Here is a 17430-nt window from a genome sequence, read left to right as displayed (position 1 = left end):
CTTGGCCCTAGTTTTGTCAGTGATGCTGGAAAGGCCCGGCCAGCAGAGTGATGGGCACACAGCAGGGCACCTGCAGGCACAAAACCCAGTTACCTCCAGTGTCTTGTGGAACTGCCCTCCCCTCCCAAGCCCCTCCTGAGCCCCAGGGATGGGGCCAGCCGTGATGTCAGAGCTCTTGGCTCCATCTCTGCAGGAAGGACAGACAGCATGACCATCCCCAGGGATGCCACCGAGTACGCCCTCCAGGACCTGCAGCCTGCCACCAAGTATGAGATCGAGGTGAAGAGCGTGCGGGGCCGGGAGGAGAGTGAGCTGGCCTCCATCACTGCCTACACAGGTGGGAAGGAGCTCTTGGTGGGCAGGGAACAATCAAACAGTGTCAGGTCCAGCCCTGCCCAGGGCTGGCAGTCCCAGTCTCAGGTGACTGAGAACAAGCTGGACCTCACACCAGCTGGATACAAGCTGGAAATGATAAGCAGGGCTCACAAGGGCTCAGTGTGGGCTTTTGAAGTATGTCTCAGCAAACTTTATCCCAAACATGCATGGGCAGTCATGGGTAAAAGTGATAAACCTGTGTACCAGGCAGAGCGAAGCCAGAAACATGATGCTGGGCAATCATGACAACCTTTTCCAAACAGAGTACAGATTTCCAGAAATAATCCCTAGGGAAGCCCTGTCACAAAAAGCATCTGCTGCAAGAATAAAACCTTCTGCTATCCCCAGACTCCTCAAAGCCTAAAGAAAAGCCCTAACAAGGCAGACTGGGCATTAGAAAAGAGTGGAAGAGCAGCCAAAAAGCAGAGTAACACAAGCTACAACATCTCTGCATTCTAGCTTGGGCAGCACTAACTCCCGTGCAGGCACATGTGTCAGGGTAGGACATAGAGCAATATGCCACAAGAAGCCCTTCCAGTTCATAGTCCAGTCTCCTAATGCCTCTGACTCTCTGGATCTCTGTCCCACACAGCCATGGATGTCCCCCTGGGGGTCACGGCCACCAACATCACTCCCACCGAGGCGCTGCTGCAGTGGAACCCGCCGCTGGCAGAGGTGGAAAGCTATGTCCTCATCCTTACCCGCCGTGCAGGTACACCAGGGCTCTGACTCAGCTCACCCCCAAAGCCCAGGGCTCACTGGGTGCCCTTCACAGAGGGAGAAGGGGAGGAGCCCTTGCCTTGGGTTTTTATAGGGATTGTGGGAAAAATCAGACCACCCTTCAGACTGAACAGCACCACTACAGCTCAGCTGCTGCACAGGTCATATCCAGAGACACATTTTGGAGCATCGCCTTGAATATCTACAATAACTCATCCCTTTTTTTTCTTACAGTTGCAGGAGAAACAATTCTCGTGGATGGAGACAACCAGGAGTACCAGCTGACCAACCTGCTGCCCAGTACCACCTACACAGTGTCTATGTATGCCACCAGCGGGCCTCTCACCAGCCAGACCATCAGCACCAACTTCACCACTCGTACGTACAACCACTGCCCTCACTCCTCATCCCCAGCCATGCACCCAGCCCCTGGAAAAGCAGCCAGCAAGGCTGAGCCAAAGCTCTTGTTACATAACCCTTGGGGTGTGGAGGTAGCCACGTGCCAAAAGGACACAAACAGCAATCCCAAATACCAGTGCAGGGCACAGCACAAGAACACAATTTTGATCAACAAGCATCAACCATTATTTACACTCTTTTGACATCCATCCATCCCTCCCTCCCTCCCTTTTGGTGATTTCCCCTGGCTGTGGCTTCCTGAGCAGACCCCCGACCAGGTCTTTTTTTTGCCCAAGGCCATAGTCCAGAAGAACACGACAACCCATTTTGCTTGACAGGTCCCATAGCACATGAATTTCACAGCTGTGACCCTTAAGGTGGCACACAGGTAGAAAAGGACCTCTAGAGGGTTTGCAGAACTTTGTTCAAGACTGGGGATGGGTGATGAGGTCTTGAAACTGAGGGTGAAGATGGTCTTTGGGCTGTGGCTCAGTGCTGCAAGGTTGAATCCCGGTGTACTGTGTCGGGAAGCAGGGTTGAGGTGGTTGCGTGAGAAACTGCTCTTCCCTGTGTCCCTGTCCACTCTTGCAGTTTTGGATCCTCCAACAAATCTGACAGCCAGCGAGGTCACGCGACGGAGCGCCCTGCTGTCCTGGGTTCCTCCCCTGGGAGAGATCGAGAACTACGTCATGACCTACAGGTCCACCGACGGCAGCCGCAAGGTGAGCGAGCCCTCGCACCAAAGAGCTCCTTCAGTCAGGGAACAATAAGACCGTGTTAAAATAAGCAGGAGAAGCCAAACAGAGCAAAAGAACAAGGCTCAGTGGCTCAGGGAGGCCAGAAGGGCAGACACTAGTTCCTGCTAAGCAGGATGACAGGAAAAAGCAACAAGAGATTGCCTAAGGGAAAATGTTGATGCACACCTACTGGTCTGGGCATAGAGGGGTTACCTGGAAAGATTGGAGGAACAGGGGCAATTCTCAGCTTGTGAAACACAAGCAAGCTGAGGCAGGAGAATATTATTCTGCAGAGATGCTAAAAAGGCCATTTGCCCTTCTTGCAAAAACGAAGATAGGCACAGACAGCTAATTAATTCTGCAATACAATACATTTGATTATATAATGAGTGTGTCCACATCTGCCTGTCTGGAGGAGCTGCACCAACACTATCAGAAATATGTCATGGCAAACAGTCTGATTTCCTTTGCTGGTGTGATTGGCTTGGAGCAGCCAGAGGATAATAGCTTTGCAAAAGGGGTCTGATAATGCTGTGTGGCACTGGCCAACAACCAGAAAAATTAATATGACAGGAATCAAGGGAGTCAAAACTGGCTGATAACCAGGTTTGGCCAGCTCAATTTCTTGCACTGCTTGGGCAATCAGTCACGTCTTGTACTGAAGGCACACAGGTCCCAACAGACCCAGCTGACAGAGGACACAGACTGCAAATATTTAAATCCATCTCCAAACCAGGTTGCTTTCCCCACCCAAACCATTCTGAAATGTTGTTTATATTGGCTGATCTCACGTTCACTCAGTCCAGGGGTCTCAGCAGTCATGCAATGCTCCTCAGCCAGGCTCCAAGGGCTGCAGTAGTTTGTGGCTTCCCTTCCCTCCTCACTTGCTCTTTAGGCTCCCCATCGCTTTTCTCATCTGTTGCTCTTGGTGTCTGCCTCCTTCTGGGACCCATGTACAGGAGCTGATTGTGGATGCTGAGGACACGTGGATCCGTCTGGAGGGGCTTTCTGAGACCACGGAGTACACGGTGCACCTGCAGGCTGCCCAGAACGCCATGCGGAGCGGCCTCATCTCAACCACCTTCACCACAGGTGAGGCTCACACTGCACCCATGACAGCTGGAGCCTGGCCCACATCTCATGCTGGTAGGAATGGACTGCTCTTAGGGACTTTCCCTCCTCAGGCAGCATTCCTTCTTCATCCACAAAGAGGTACTTACAATGCTGTGACTCACGGTGCTGCTTTGCTACAAAAATTTAATGGCTGAAGGATCTATGGTTCAAACACAAGACCCAGGCCAGGGCAAAGGGATTTGAGCTTCAGGCCAGGAACCATCTGACAGGCCCTTTGCTTTGCCCATGTCCATCCTCAAGTGCATAAACAGAGGAAAAAACACCCACTAAAATCAGCAACACATATCAACAGGTATGGCCCTGGGAGAGGACCCAGCCAGTGTCTCCATGCTGTGGACATGATCTGATTGCTCACAAATATCAAAGAATCAGAAATACTTTGGGTTGGAAAGAATCTTTAAAGGTCATCTAGTTCAATCCCCCTGCAGTGAGCAGGGTCATTTTCAACTTGATCGGGTTGCTCAGAGCTCTGTTGAATTTGACCTTGAAAGTTTTCAGGGTTGGGGTATCCCTGGAAATATCAAGCAGGTGCATCTCCACCACCACCAGTGGAGTCACAGACAGCAGAGCCAGCACTTTGTTTAATTCCATTATTCCTCCCCACTCTCATTCCAGAGGATTCACAATCGACTAAAGCACTAAAGTAATGGGAATGGTTTTGTTTTGAAATGAAAAGGTGGGCATCCACAGTCACCACGACCCTCAGAGACAGAACACTTACGCTTTCAAGAATGAAGCTTGCATGAGAATGTCACCATTGCTCCCATCCTCTGCAACCATTCCTAACAGAAGTTATGCAAAGCAAATTGTCCCTGATCCTCTTTGAAAAGCATGGCTAGGCCAGGGCACTTACAGACAGAATGCATCTTGTTCAGGGCTCAATCCAATCATATTTTTCCTGGGCATCAACAGTACTGAGAAGTCTCCAGATGATGTCCACCAAAATTCCTCCCATCTGTGCTGCCAGTTTAATTCTTAAATTAGGAGAATTTTCTTTGAATCAGCGCTGGATACACTTCTCCATCTCAATTACATTGGTCTCTTCAAAGGTCTCTTCACCTGCTTTTAAGAGATAACAGAAACTATTTACATCAACAAAAAAAGAAATTACTTCTCTAATACATCTACAAAACATGCTTTCCTGTTGTTTTTGCCTCTTACACATGTGCATAAATCCAGTACAATTCAGGCAGGTGGTAGAAAAAGATAGGTAATCTTTGAGGCTGCTTGGGAGTCAGGGATGAAGCTGCATGGGAATGACTTCTCAAGTGGGATAAAGCAGCAGAAACACACTTAGGTCAGGCAAGGAGAGCACCTTTTCCATCAAACAGAAGTGTCAGACCTCAGCACCATGAGTTCCCATTCTCAGGTGATGGAGCATCAAACACACAATTTGCTTTGAAGATGAAGATAGGCATTAGCAACAAGTCCGTTTCTCCCCACTTGCCCCAATATTGATGAGACAGAAGCAACCAGGAGCTATCACCAAGGCAATGAAATCCATGGACAGCATCTCTCATCAGAGCATCCAGATCTGCAATTCAGTTTACTCTGGCAATGCATCAAGGCACTTTGCAGAGAACAAGGACTTGTCTTTAAGGGAAAAAAAAAAAAGCCACCCAGGCTTAATTTAAACTGTTTTGCTTCCTTCTGCTTAAAGTACACATCCCGGGGTTCTTCTATTCCCCCTAACTTATTAATAGCTCAGCCTCTTTTGTTTCATGTTTGCATAAGGTTCTTGGGGAATTGTATACAGATGAGACAAAAGGAAGAAACAGATACAGTATTTATAATTTATAGTGGTTTGAAATGTCTTTCAAGGTCTCCTTGGCTCTTAAAGACATGAATATAAATTAAGAAACAAGCAATCTCCACAGAGCTCAGGGGAGCCCAAAGTGGTTGTTGTTGAAAAAGTTTTCATTGTTGGATACTATAAAATACAAACAATGTCTCACCAGGCTGTGCTACAGACCATGAAGATGGGGAGAAAAAAATAGAGGAACTTCAACATTTGGACACAGCAATGACTTTCAAGTCTTCAGGTCACAGGTGGGGGGAATACACCCAAGTGGGAAGCAACAGACAAGGGTTGTGCCTTGGTCCTATGGGGCACTACACAACTGTGATGGATGCACAGCACAGATCTGAAGGCCCCTCACACCTTCTCCGTTTGTTACAGAGACATCCTTGAAAATCACATCCACATTGCCAGCTCTGCACTCATTTATTCCATCATCCATACGTAGCAACACCAAAGAAAAAACTGTATTTTATTTCTCTCTTTTGTCTTATACAAGAAAAAATTGTTCCCAGAGTTGATATTCCAATACTGCCAGAATAATTGTCATAATTAAGACTCTCCTAAACTCTGACCACAAAATAAGATGTTTCCTCATTAGAGAACATCTGTAGAACAGTCACACAGCCCATGCTAACTACCTCTAGCATCTCACACAGCCTCATTCCTGCTCAGCTTGCAAGTGACAATTAGCTCAGCACAAGTCCACCAACATTTCCAAGGGCATGCAGAATCAGGAGAATCCCCCTGGAATGAGTACTGTTATAAAACTTGATTAGAGCTGGCAGTCCTGAGAGGAGAACAGGTTTTTGGTATTTTCACAGCTGTCTAAATATGCTGGTGACAGCTTAAACCCCAGGGTTTCAGACACAGAACAGAAAGACGGTCCAAGAAGTGACATCCCTCATCATTCATTGTGACGTTACTGTGCACCCTTCCAGTACAAGACATATGGAAGAATAATTAATATATGCACACTTTTTTTTTCCAGTAAGTCCTCTGAGGTCGACAGCAGATATAAAGTCTCACCACCTCATGGAATTACTTGGAATGCAGAAGCCAAGACAGACTTTTCCTGTATTGTAGCTAGTAGAGCCTGAAGCATGGGAAAAGATGTCTCTGCTTGAATTTTACTTTTTTTAATTTTATTTTTCAGGAGGACGTGTGTTTGCTAACCCTCAGGACTGTGCCCAGCACCTGATGAACGGAGACACGCTGAGCGGGGTCTACACCATCTCCATCAACGGGGACCTCAGCCAGCGGGTGCCCGTGTACTGCGACATGACCACTGATGGGGGTGGCTGGATTGTGAGTATCCATGGGGCACGTTGTCCCCACCACAAAGTAACTGAGCCCCTACCAGCAAAGCACGGGAATGACAGCAGGCTCAGCACCGCACGCTTCATTTCGCACGCCGCAGGGAATGGCCCACGCTCCGGTAATAATAGTTACACTTGGAGAAATGCCCTTTGATTTATTTGGCATGTTTGCAGTGCTTCTGGAGAGCAAAATCTGTGAGTGAAGCTGATTTATTGTTCTAGAAATGAAATTAATGGCTGGTAGCTTTCACGGGGAGTGATTCACACTGCCTGCAGAAGGAGGGTGTCAGGTCTCACCCCAATTGAGTCTGCACAGGAGAACTTTAGAAACAAATGTCTGTTTGGCATTTGAGCTGCACAAACACTGCTTGTCTTGACGTAGATGGACTGACAGTGTAAGTAAATAATGCCATGGTGCTTTGATCTTATTCATGTCAAATTCTTACACACATTACACAAAACCCTGCTAGATGTATAGTCAAAACCAGAAAAAATGGGCTTCCTCAAATGCTGATTTCTAGCCAGTAAATTTCCCTCTCACTCTGTTTCAGAGCATCTCTTTGGCTATCACAGAAACAGCCAGCTCAAAGCAGAATTACGTGCTAGAAAACCAGAGGAACCATGTACTAGTTAAGGCAGAAACCTCGAAGGCCAAATCCTTCCTATTCTACCATTAATTTGCTTTGGACATTATCTACTATCTCTTTGTTTCTACACCTGCACATGAATTAATTGCATGCCTGCAATTAACACTAACTGGATGGGCATTGCAATTTTCTCCCCTGAAAAAGGCACAACGGAAAGAAAAATTATTATCTTTACCTTGTGTGTCCAAAGCCTGGCAAAGCTGTTTCTCATTTCCATCACTGTGATTTTCCTCCTGGTCTTCCTCCACATCAGGTCTTCCAGCGGCGGCAGAACGGGCTGACCGATTTCTTCCGGAAATGGGCAGATTACCGGGTTGGCTTTGGAAACCTGGAGGATGAGTTTTGGCTGGGTATGACCTTCCCTGGTTGCCTTTCATTGATGTGTCAAACCTAAGCTCCATAAGCACTGTGTCAGCTGTTGGCTCCTTGCCCTTCACCACATTCCTCTACGTTCTCCCTCAGACAGTTTTCCTTCTGTTCATTCCCTGACCTTCACTTTAGGAGCTTATGCAGAGGAACAGCACATAAAGGCACACTGTGAAGGTTAGCAGCTCCCTAGTTTGTTCTCTCTAGGAGGGAAGAGGGGTATGTATGCTGTCAGTTTTCATGGACCAAAACCCATCACTGTCCATTGGAATACTACAGGTTGCACTGGTGGCCAGAAAGTCAGCTGTCCAATGAAAGCAGGAAAGGAGGAGTGGCAGACAGCACAGCTCTGAAATTGAGTGTGCTCCTCCAAAACCTGAACATACAGGTTGCACTGGTGGCCAGAAAGTCAGCTGTCCAATGAAAGCAGGAAAGGAGTGAGTGGCAGACAGCACAGCTCTGAAACGGGGTGTGCTCCTCCAAAACCTGAATGTGAGCCAAAGGGACCTGCAGCATAAACACACTCTGGCTTGTATGGGAGCTGAACAACAACATAAGTAACACCAAGGCTCAACAGCTGAATGTTCCAAGCTTCAGCAGGGCCTTGAACCCACCACTCATAGACACAGGGAAGTGAAGCTTGAGTGGGGACAGAGAGCTCAGACCCAGCAGTGCCAGGAGATACACAAACTCACCACAAGTGCTGCTGCTCTTTGATTCCTCTCCTTGCTCTCATTTCCCACTACTGTTTTATTTGCCTAGAGCTTTCCTTGTTTGTTCACGGAGCGGATCCGGCCCCAGGCCTCACTGGGTGTTTCACTGTCTCGACAGGCTTGGACAACATCCACAAGATCACATCCCAAGGGCGCTACGAGCTGCGAATAGACATGAGGGATGGTCAGGAGGCAGCATATGCCTACTATGACAAGTTCTCCATTGGCGACTCCCGGAGCCTCTACAAACTGCGGATTGGGGACTACAATGGCACTTCAGGTACAGCCTCAGTGCTAGCAAGGGTCTTGGGAAATCCTGTGACTGCTTGGTCCAAGACACTAAAGGAAATCCCAACATGAAATCTCACTTGTCAGAGCAGTGAGACAAAAGCCCAGAGTCCTTTCTGCCTTCCTGCAGTCCATCATTTAAACCAGGCTGATAAATCCCACTAAGGACAAAGGATTTTCCATTGGGGATTAGATATTTAATATCAGAGACATTGCTGTTCAAATAACCAGGTCAACCATCAGAGGTGTCATCTCACTTGGCAATAGCCACAGCTGGCTATTTATGTCATGCTGGAGGCTGTATTTATTGCCTTTCCACAGCTATGGAAAAATCTGAAACCCTCTGAGTCATTTCCTCACATAAAGGCCAAACACTGCCCAGTTTTGCAAGGACACTGACACACCTGCTTACCTGGTTGATTCAGAGGAGTTAGAATTGCCCACCAGAAGAGAGTGGGTGCCAGAGGGAGGGCACAGGGGGTCTCTTCCTCAAGAAGGGAGAAGGGGTACAGCTGTAGACCCTTTATCTGGGATAGAAATGCCCACTGCAAGCCTCCATGATGGAACTTTCACAGGTACTAGGCGGAACCCCACAACATACCCAAGATGCAGGAATTTCCCTATTCAATAGCAGTTAGTTGCCACTGGAAGAGAGGTGACAAGAATCTTGATGGTGCATAACAAAGCACTTGCTCTAACCTCAAATCCCAGGACACAAGGCACCCAACCTACTGCCAAGGATGGCAGTAATAGTCCCTCCATGGCTGGATTGCACCCAGCCAGCATGGGTCCACTTCATATGTCCTTAGGGATTACCAAGGAGCATATTTATAATGTCTCCTGTAAATACATCATTCAATTCACCATATTTTACTCTGGCTTTTCTTTCACAAGAAAGCTGTCTAGTTATCCAGTATCAAGTTAGAGGCTTTGGTGGAATAAGACATCACACACCTTCCAAAAAGCTTCTTTTCCTTATCCAAAGAGAGAAAAGGTGGCCAAGCATCTTGGTTCAAGAGATGAATGTCTGGTCTCCTTTGAGAGAAAAAGCTCCCTTTGGCTAACAGGAAAGAAGGAGGGTGAAAGCATCCTGAAGTTATATAGCAGAGCCAAGCCTTGGGAAGTCAGGGATGCCAAAATTTGGGATTGAATTAATTTCTGAAACACTGCAATTCAGATCCAAACACATATCCAAGCACTTTATCTGACAAAGCCAAGAAGCCTCTAAGATTTGCTACGGTCTGCACTGATCCTAAACAGACAGCAGAGGACCTCAGATGAGCCAGTTGTGAACAATTCCAGTTAACGTTATCCCCAGACTGCCAGCTGTCTGAGCCTTTGATTGGAATGGTTACCACAAACCCAGAATATCCCAATTTCCTTGTGAAAAGGCCAGATAACTCAGACTCCATCACCTTTAACAGCACCTCTTTTCACAGGAGACTCCCTCACCTATCACCAGGGGCGCCCCTTCTCCACCAAGGACAGGGACAATGATGTTGCTGTGACCAACTGTGCCATGTCCTACAAAGGGGCCTGGTGGTACAAGAACTGCCACCGCACCAACCTCAACGGCAAGTACGGAGAGTCCCGGCACAGCCAGGTAAGGGCACAGCTGGGCCAAACCTCTGGAATTTCTTCCAGGGGAACATGTCAGCAAGCCTTGGGGCGGTCTGGTTGGTGCACCAGGGTCAGAACTGGTGACATCACCCCACACCAGCTGGAGCAAAGGGAGCCACCTTCAATCCAGCTAGGCTTTGTGCCTCACACATGCTGCCATAGTCATTTGCTGTAGTGTGTTAGATTAAAAAAATTACCTACATGAAATTTGATCAGCCTTTTAGCAGTGGGGAAAAAAACAATCAAGCTATAGAAGCAGGGGAGCTGCTTGCTCCTGCTATAGCAAGTTTTTCCTTCTGGCTCCTCTACACCAATCAACCTTGTTTCCTTCCTCTCCCACTCTAGTTTCTTGTTAGGGTCTTTCCTTATTCTCTGCCTTTCTCTCCCTCCTGCCAGGGGATTAACTGGTACCATTGGAAAGGCCACGAGTTCTCCATCCCCTTTGTGGAAATGAAGATGCGACCTTACAACCACCGCAACATCTCTGGGAGGAAGAGACGGTCCCTACAGCTCTGAGCCAGCTGAACCCCTCCTGCCTCCCACCACCTGACCTTTTCTGTCATTTGTTTGTATTTTATAATATGAAAAGGGAAAAAAAAAAATTACTACTCGTCTGAGATAGCAAGCTGCCCCTCACAAGTGCTGGAGGGAACCATGGCACAAGGAAAGGCCATGGGAAAGGAAAGACCTCATTGCTTTGCATCTGTCCCAGAGAAATACCAAATTTCCAGTCTCCCTATCCCAATACTCTGGCCCTTAACATGAGAAGAAAGAGAAAGAGACAGATTTTTTGATATTTTTTTAAAAGACATAGAAATCCCCAGCAAACCCTGTTAAGAGATGTTTGTCACGGGGCCTGTGGCAGAAACTTTCCCCACAGGTACCTTGGTGTGGCCATTTCCAGCCCAGTCATGGCCAGGCACCAGTCCCCTCCCTGTCTCCTCCTGGCAGGGAGGTCCCAAGCTTCATGCCATCCTGTAGACACCAACCCTTCCAGCAGGCAGAGGCCCATCTCTCCCCTGTGTGCAGGCTCTGGACACATGGGGACTAAGTGGGGATGAGCAAAGGCTCATCCCATCCCCAGTTTTCACAGGAGGGCTTGGCAAATATCTGCAGACGTAGGCAAACTCCAGAGAGTCCACAGCTCCTGTGCTGGTCCCACCACAAAGTCATCCTCGTGTGCATGAGGTGTATGGGAATAAGAACTACTCCACCAGCCCCAACCTTCATTATCCACTCCTCCAGGCTGAACTCAGCCCACTCCAGGTCCATGACATCTGCCTGGGTTATGCTGATGGAGAAGAAAGGACTTTGAAGACTTGGGAGAAAAATCCCTACTTGTGGTCCTGAAATCTAGGACCCATTTCCTCTGTTATTTCTACATTCCATCATGCTCTCTCTCTCACTGAGGTCACTGGTCCCAAACAAAAGAGTCTCAGAGGAGGAGCAGCAATAAAAAGATATCACACAACTGCAGCCCAACCTGAAGCCAGCAGCTGCCACAGCTCAGGTGCTCCTGTTCATGGCCCTCCACGCACACAGGGAATTGTGGCAATGCAGCTAAGGCAAGAGAAGTGCAAGCTGAGGAACGCCCATGTCCTTCCTTCTCCCACACCATCCCTCTTCAATGCCATCACAAGAGGGACACAAATCTCAGTGCCTTGAAATTGCCAGCTCTCTAAAGGAAATCAAGTTTCCCCTCCTGGAAGGGATTCCATTCAGATTTTGGAGCACTTCAAGGCCCTTGGAAGAATTAATGAGTTCACTCTTCCCACCCTTAGCTTCTCCTGTCTCAAGGAAGATGGACCCTTTGGATAGCTCTGTCTGTGCCCTGTTGTCATTGTCCCCACCTCCACCTAGCCCAAATGACCACCATGCTTGTCACTCCTCTCCAAGGACTCCGATCAATGCTGGGCATTGTCACTGGCCTGGTCTCCAAGAAGGGACTCGTCCCTGCATCCAAGGACAATGCAGCTCATCGCTGGATTTGCTGCCAAAGGAGCATTACGAATGCTAAACACGGCTATCTGGTTTTATCACACTGAAGCTGCTTTGTCTCAAAAACAAATGTTGCATCTTTCAGATGGCAACATAAAGGCATCTTTGCAGTAGCTTATAATTCAGGCCAGTCTATCTTTTGTGGTCACACTCCTTAATGTTGTGACGTTACTCATGATGGCTGCAGAGCTGAAGAAGAGCATTAACTGGGAAACATAACCTCCTTTTCCATGCCACATACTGGCACATGAAATCACAGCCAACACTGAGGTCAAGATTAGATACAGGGCCCAGTCCTTCAGCTTACAAGCTGACCTGGAGAAAGGATGCTCAACAACATCTCATATGTAACTGAAGTGTCCCTTCTTACTTCCCCTTGGCATCAAATCAGGCAACAAGTCAACCAGTTGAGGAACAGGTGAGTCAGAGGCTGCAGATGATGGGACCTCTTGCAGGACATGGCTCCTGTCACAGATGGTGGCATGTCACACCTCCTGAGCACCCAACCCTGCTTTAACACCCAAAAGCCAACAAAAAGCAGCAAATTGAACTGATTAAAGCCTAAGAAGGCTTTTAGTAGGCCAGCAGAGTAAATTTTTTGTCCAAACCATCAAGAATTTGTAGGAAGAAATATCCCATCAAAAGCTGTAATGGAGCAGTGGGTATAACCAGCAGAGATTGGCAGGGGATGGTGCTGTTTTCTTACCTACCCAGGTGAAAGGAAGAGATGTCAGTGGAAACATACACTTATCATTCACAGCCAAGTGAAAGGCAAGAAACCTCTCTTTTCAAAAGTAAACTCAAGCAGAAAGTTTGAAAAAAAAAAATCAAAATTTGCCAGACTTTTCTAGGAGTTTCAAAAGAAGACACCAAAAAAGCTGATTATTTTCTAAACAGGTTTACTGACATATATCTCTCCCTCCCTCCTTGTGTCTGTTGTCCTGTAACAAGGATGAGTCAGCCCAGTTCATCCAACTGCAGAGTCAGGTATGAAATTGGACAATATCCAATCTTTCAGTGCTATTATACATCAGTGCTGGCCCCTGACCTTTGATGGGATACCAGGATGTCCTTTCCATGGCATTGGTGAAAGGCAGTTGCTACAATCTTTGAAAGGAAAGATTTCTACACATCATGCTTTTCTTCTGGTGATAACCCAACCTAAGCCCAGGCACAGAACCAGCAATGATGACCCAGACATTTGAGCCATTGGCCCCTGTTCACATTGACTATAAACAAGATATATTTCCCAGAAAGTTATTTTTCTATACTGCCCTTTTTTTTTTCTTTTTTTTTTTGACAAAGCTCCTGCCATCGGTTTCAAGCAAATTTGTGCTTAATGTTGATGCTACAGAAGGCCCCATGATTAAGTAGTTTCTTCTCACCCTGCATCACTGAATGGACTAGCTCATTCTCCAGCTAGACCAGGTTTGGCACTGAAATGCCCAGAAACCAAGCCTGGATCTGGTGCAGTGCTCCTCTTGAGGGACCTTGGCCACCAGCCACCACTGGGTTCTGGTGGCTCCACTGCCATGCTGGGTTTGGGTGGCTCAGGCTTGTTCCAGAGCCCAAAAAGGAGCACGAGGCTGTTCCCAAGCCACACTATCCACTGCTAGATGCCATTTTGTGTAACAGAAAGCAGCACATGAAATCCTTCACACAGCAGAACACTGTCTGTGCCCATGACCCTTGCAGCCTTTCAAAGCCATCTCTTATTTCTAACCCCAAAATCCTAGAGGGAAACACAAAGGGACTTTCATCTCTTGCCCAATATTCATTTCCCTCTGTTTCCATTCTCCAAGCCCACCTTCCCCTTGCAACTGCACTGAAACATAACCAAAGAGAAAAAGAGTCCTGAAAGGAAAAGTTGCTTTTAGTAAAGGGATAGCATCTATAAATGAATAATTTCTAGAAGGAGAGAAGCCAGGCACTCCCCAAGGGTAGCTGGGTTTTGGTAGGAAGGTATTGGGACAGTATCCACACAAAGGCTGGGGAGAAGTCTGCTTTTACTCCTTATCTTCGCATTACTTTACTCTTCCAAATTTGCCCTAAACCAGCCCACATGGGCATTAAAAAGCTTGGTACCAGCCTAAATGCACTCTTGCCCCAACCTCTTGCCTCCTTCCCAGCGGGGTGCTTATCCCAGCTGAAGTGCCCGGGCGTGGAAGGCACAGCTCATGCCACCTTCACTCCCAGTGATGCACTGCTGAGGGCCAGCCAGTGGTGTCCCCATGCCCACAACAGTCTCAGAGCAACCTGACAAAACACAGCAGGAGCCAAAGTACCCTCCTGGTGCCTCACCTCCATCCCAGCTCAGAGCTGCCCTCCTGCTGTGTCCCCACCATCACACCTGGGGGTGACCAAGCACCCCCTATCCTGTGCCCCCCAGACATGCCCACAAGTTTTGACTTTACCAAACACTGCCAGCAATGAACCCTTATCCCCAAAAAACCCTTTAATTCATGCTTACACCCACTAACAAAGGGTTCTGTTCTGGGGCCAAACAAGAAGCCCATCCCTATTTCTGCCAGCCAAACACCCTGGGATGGCCATAAAACCCAAGAGTCCCCTGGGGACCACCAGCACCTGCAGGGTCACCTTCCCCTTTCCTAAAATCCTGATGGTGGTGGCAGCTCCTTGCCCCTTCCTTCCAGAGGGGAAATTTGGGGTAAGTGGGAGGGAAAGGCCCTTCCTTTGGGAGATACTGATGCCTAGACCCACCTCAATACCCAGCCTGCAGTTCTTCAGATGTCAGTGGCTTCTCAGAAGGATGGTGACACAAAGACCTAAACAAACAAACAGCCCCCTGTGTACAGGTGATATCCTGAAAATGTTCTTAATATGTTAAAAAAAGTTTAAAAACATGAACAAGAAGGGAGAGCAGAGGCAATGAAATGCCTCAAATAGATTCTGATTAACTCAAAGACAAACCACTGGAACCAAATGAGGGGGAAAAGAAAAGTAAATAAATGCATAAATAAAATCTATAATATAAATAAATAATATATTAAACAACCTTCCCCACCCTGTAATGAAAATGTAGCTTGGAGAATGGGATCAACGCTTGTTAACCATTGTTAACTAGTATTTTTAGTCCTGACCGCTCTTAGGCTATGTATAGTTCCTTTTTTTAATGCATTTTCTATACATTAATAAAAGATACTGAAGGAGTGAGCTGTGTGCCTGTCTGGGAGTGGGGTGGGACTGGGGTCCTCATGCATCCAAGCCCAGCAACATTTCAGCCCCAACTTTATGCCAGGAGGGGACACACATCCCCTATCCCTGATCTTTGGTTAGCCCATGGGAGGAGCATGGGGGCTTAGCAGGGATTCACATTCAAACCTGGAGGAAAAGAGCAGCTGATAGACCCAGCACATGCAATGTAACCAAAAAACAGTGGGAGGAAGTTTTGGGGCAGCCCAGCTTTGGCTGGTGATCCCATCTCCATTCTTGTAGGTGTTCAAGACCAGGTTGGAAAAAGCCCTGAGCAAACTCATCCATCCTCATGGCTCCCTTGGGCAGAAGGTGGGACCAGAGACTCCCAAGTCCCCCCCTGCCCAGCCATGCTGTGAAAATAAATAGCAATAACGTGGCCATGAAGTCGGGTCAGCACAGTCGGTCCATTAACCACAGGAAGGCAGGGAGCTGGGATTTGGCCTCAGCCCAGCACGAGGCATTTTGGCAATAAATTTAGCTGCTCTCATGAGCTACAGAGGCTCTTCAATTTGCAGCCAGAGAAAGCAAAGCTGTGGTATGAATGCTTGGGAGCAAAGAGAAACAACCCCAAAATCTTCAGTGAAAACCATTTGCCTGATTTAAACAGCAATCTGTTCCCGACATGATGGAAACGCCACCAAAAACAGATTGGAAGGCTCATTCCAGCAGAATATACTCCCACCCAAACAAAACCCCAGCACTGATTAGCAAAAATCTCTAGGATGAAGACGAACTCCAGAAAATTCTGAAATTCTTCTCTTATTTCACATGAAGACTTTACCCAAACCTCTTTGTTTAAAGTTTTCACATTCGACACGTAGCCAGACAGGATGAGAAAGCTTGAAAGAAGCTCTTCCTCCAGACCACTTCAATATTTTCTAAATTTGACTTTGTAGAGACAAAATAGGGGAGTTTTCTTGGTGGCAACTTCTCTTTCTTGCTCGGATTTGTAAGACAAAAAAGGAAGTTTGTGAGAGAGGGGATGTCCCACCTTGGTCATGACCCTTAGTACACCAAAAGCAAAGCATGAAGCCCGATGGACTTGACTATCTGGAAAAAATGAACCTTTTTTTTGTGTGTCTGAAGGTAGTTAGTGAAGCATGAAGCCCGATGGACTTGACTATCTGGAAAAAATGAACCTTTTTTTGTGTGTCTGAAGGTAGTTAGTGTTGCTGTCCTATTGCAAAGGTTTTGTACCTTCTTGGTGGTTTCTCAGGGGCAGCTCCTCACAGCACTGACTCCACCTTCTCAGCACAGCCAACAAACTCCATCTCTCCTCACCAGCCAACCTGCTCTTTTATAATACCCCTCTTAACTGGATCCAGCTGTGGCCTGTTAAGGGCAGGCTTGTTCTTAATGCTTGATAATTAGCACAGCTGTAACTCCTTAGGGGCCAGATTACCTTCACCACTGTCTCTATTCTCCTACCTTTTATCTAACCACAAGTTAGTGCCATGGAAGACCCTTCATGCAAGGCCTGTGCAGGGAGATGCTGAGGGATGGAGATGTGTTTGGGATGGGGAGGAAGGGTTACCTGTGCTGGTACTCGTCATCCCAGTGTCACTGTGCTTGGCCAAGCCGTTGTCTGTCACATCGCAGCTGAGATGGCCACAATATACAAAGTATCGCCATAGAATGTTGGAAGGCTGCAAGCATCTGCCCTTCTGGTTCTGTAGCCCAGCTTTTTATCCCAACCTTCACCACTGTCTCTACCTGAGTGCCCCCTGCTCCTTTTGGTGGTTGCTCAGTGCCCCTGGGCACTCCATGGCTCATTGCTGTCAGTGCTGCTCACAGCTGTGCCCATTGGGGATGAGGCTGGGCCAGCCCCACTCACAACGACCATAAGCTGTGTGCCTACAGTTGTCCAGGGTGTTTTCATTATGGTCTCTAAGAGAAGGACAACACCTTCCACTGTGCACCCTCACTCAGCATGTCTGGGGCCAAGGGAGGCCCCCCCAGGGCCTCCATTTCCTGCAGAGAACCTCCCAAAGAGTTCACCTGGAGGAAACATGGTCTTCCTACTGTAAAAACCAATAACAAGAGGCAGGTGTGTATCACTCAGAGGTTGGTACCCAGAGAAGGCAGGTAGCAAGTACATGG

General features: G+C 47.6%; 1 protein-coding gene and 1 long non-coding RNA gene across 3 annotated transcripts in view; one reads left to right on the top strand and one right to left on the bottom strand.

Annotated features, from left to right (window-relative positions):
- Positions 1-15288, top strand: part of TNR (tenascin R) — a 33481-nt gene extending 18193 nt beyond the window's left edge. For both annotated transcript variants that reach the window (XM_039730251.1, XM_039730249.1), the window contains 10 exons: positions 194-337; positions 968-1087; positions 1330-1473; positions 2086-2216; positions 3191-3323; positions 6320-6471; positions 7383-7479; positions 8327-8488; positions 9936-10099; positions 10513-15288. In XM_039730251.1, coding sequence (XP_039586185.1) covers positions 194-337; positions 968-1087; positions 1330-1473; positions 2086-2216; positions 3191-3323; positions 6320-6471; positions 7383-7479; positions 8327-8488; positions 9936-10099; positions 10513-10632 — 1367 coding nt within the window. In that variant the 3' untranslated portion in view covers positions 10633-15288. The remainder of the gene's footprint in view (positions 1-193; positions 338-967; positions 1088-1329; positions 1474-2085; positions 2217-3190; positions 3324-6319; positions 6472-7382; positions 7480-8326; positions 8489-9935; positions 10100-10512) is intronic.
- Positions 1767-8445, bottom strand: LOC120512210. Its single transcript, XR_005629961.1, has 4 exons — positions 8191-8445; positions 7305-7457; positions 4219-4427; positions 1767-2159 (listed from the first exon to the last, which is right to left on the bottom strand). It is a non-coding gene; the product is annotated as an uncharacterized LOC120512210 (long non-coding RNA).
- Positions 15289-17430: the final 2142 nt, after the last annotated feature.

Source organism: Passer montanus, unplaced genomic scaffold (assembly GCF_014805655.1).
Source record: "Passer montanus isolate IOZ18808 unplaced genomic scaffold, ASM1480565v1 scaffold71, whole genome shotgun sequence".
NCBI lineage: Eukaryota > Metazoa > Chordata > Aves > Passeriformes > Passeridae > Passer > Passer montanus.
The sequence above is the reverse complement of the archived record's forward strand: the minus strand, read 5'-3'. Positions and strand labels throughout refer to the sequence as shown.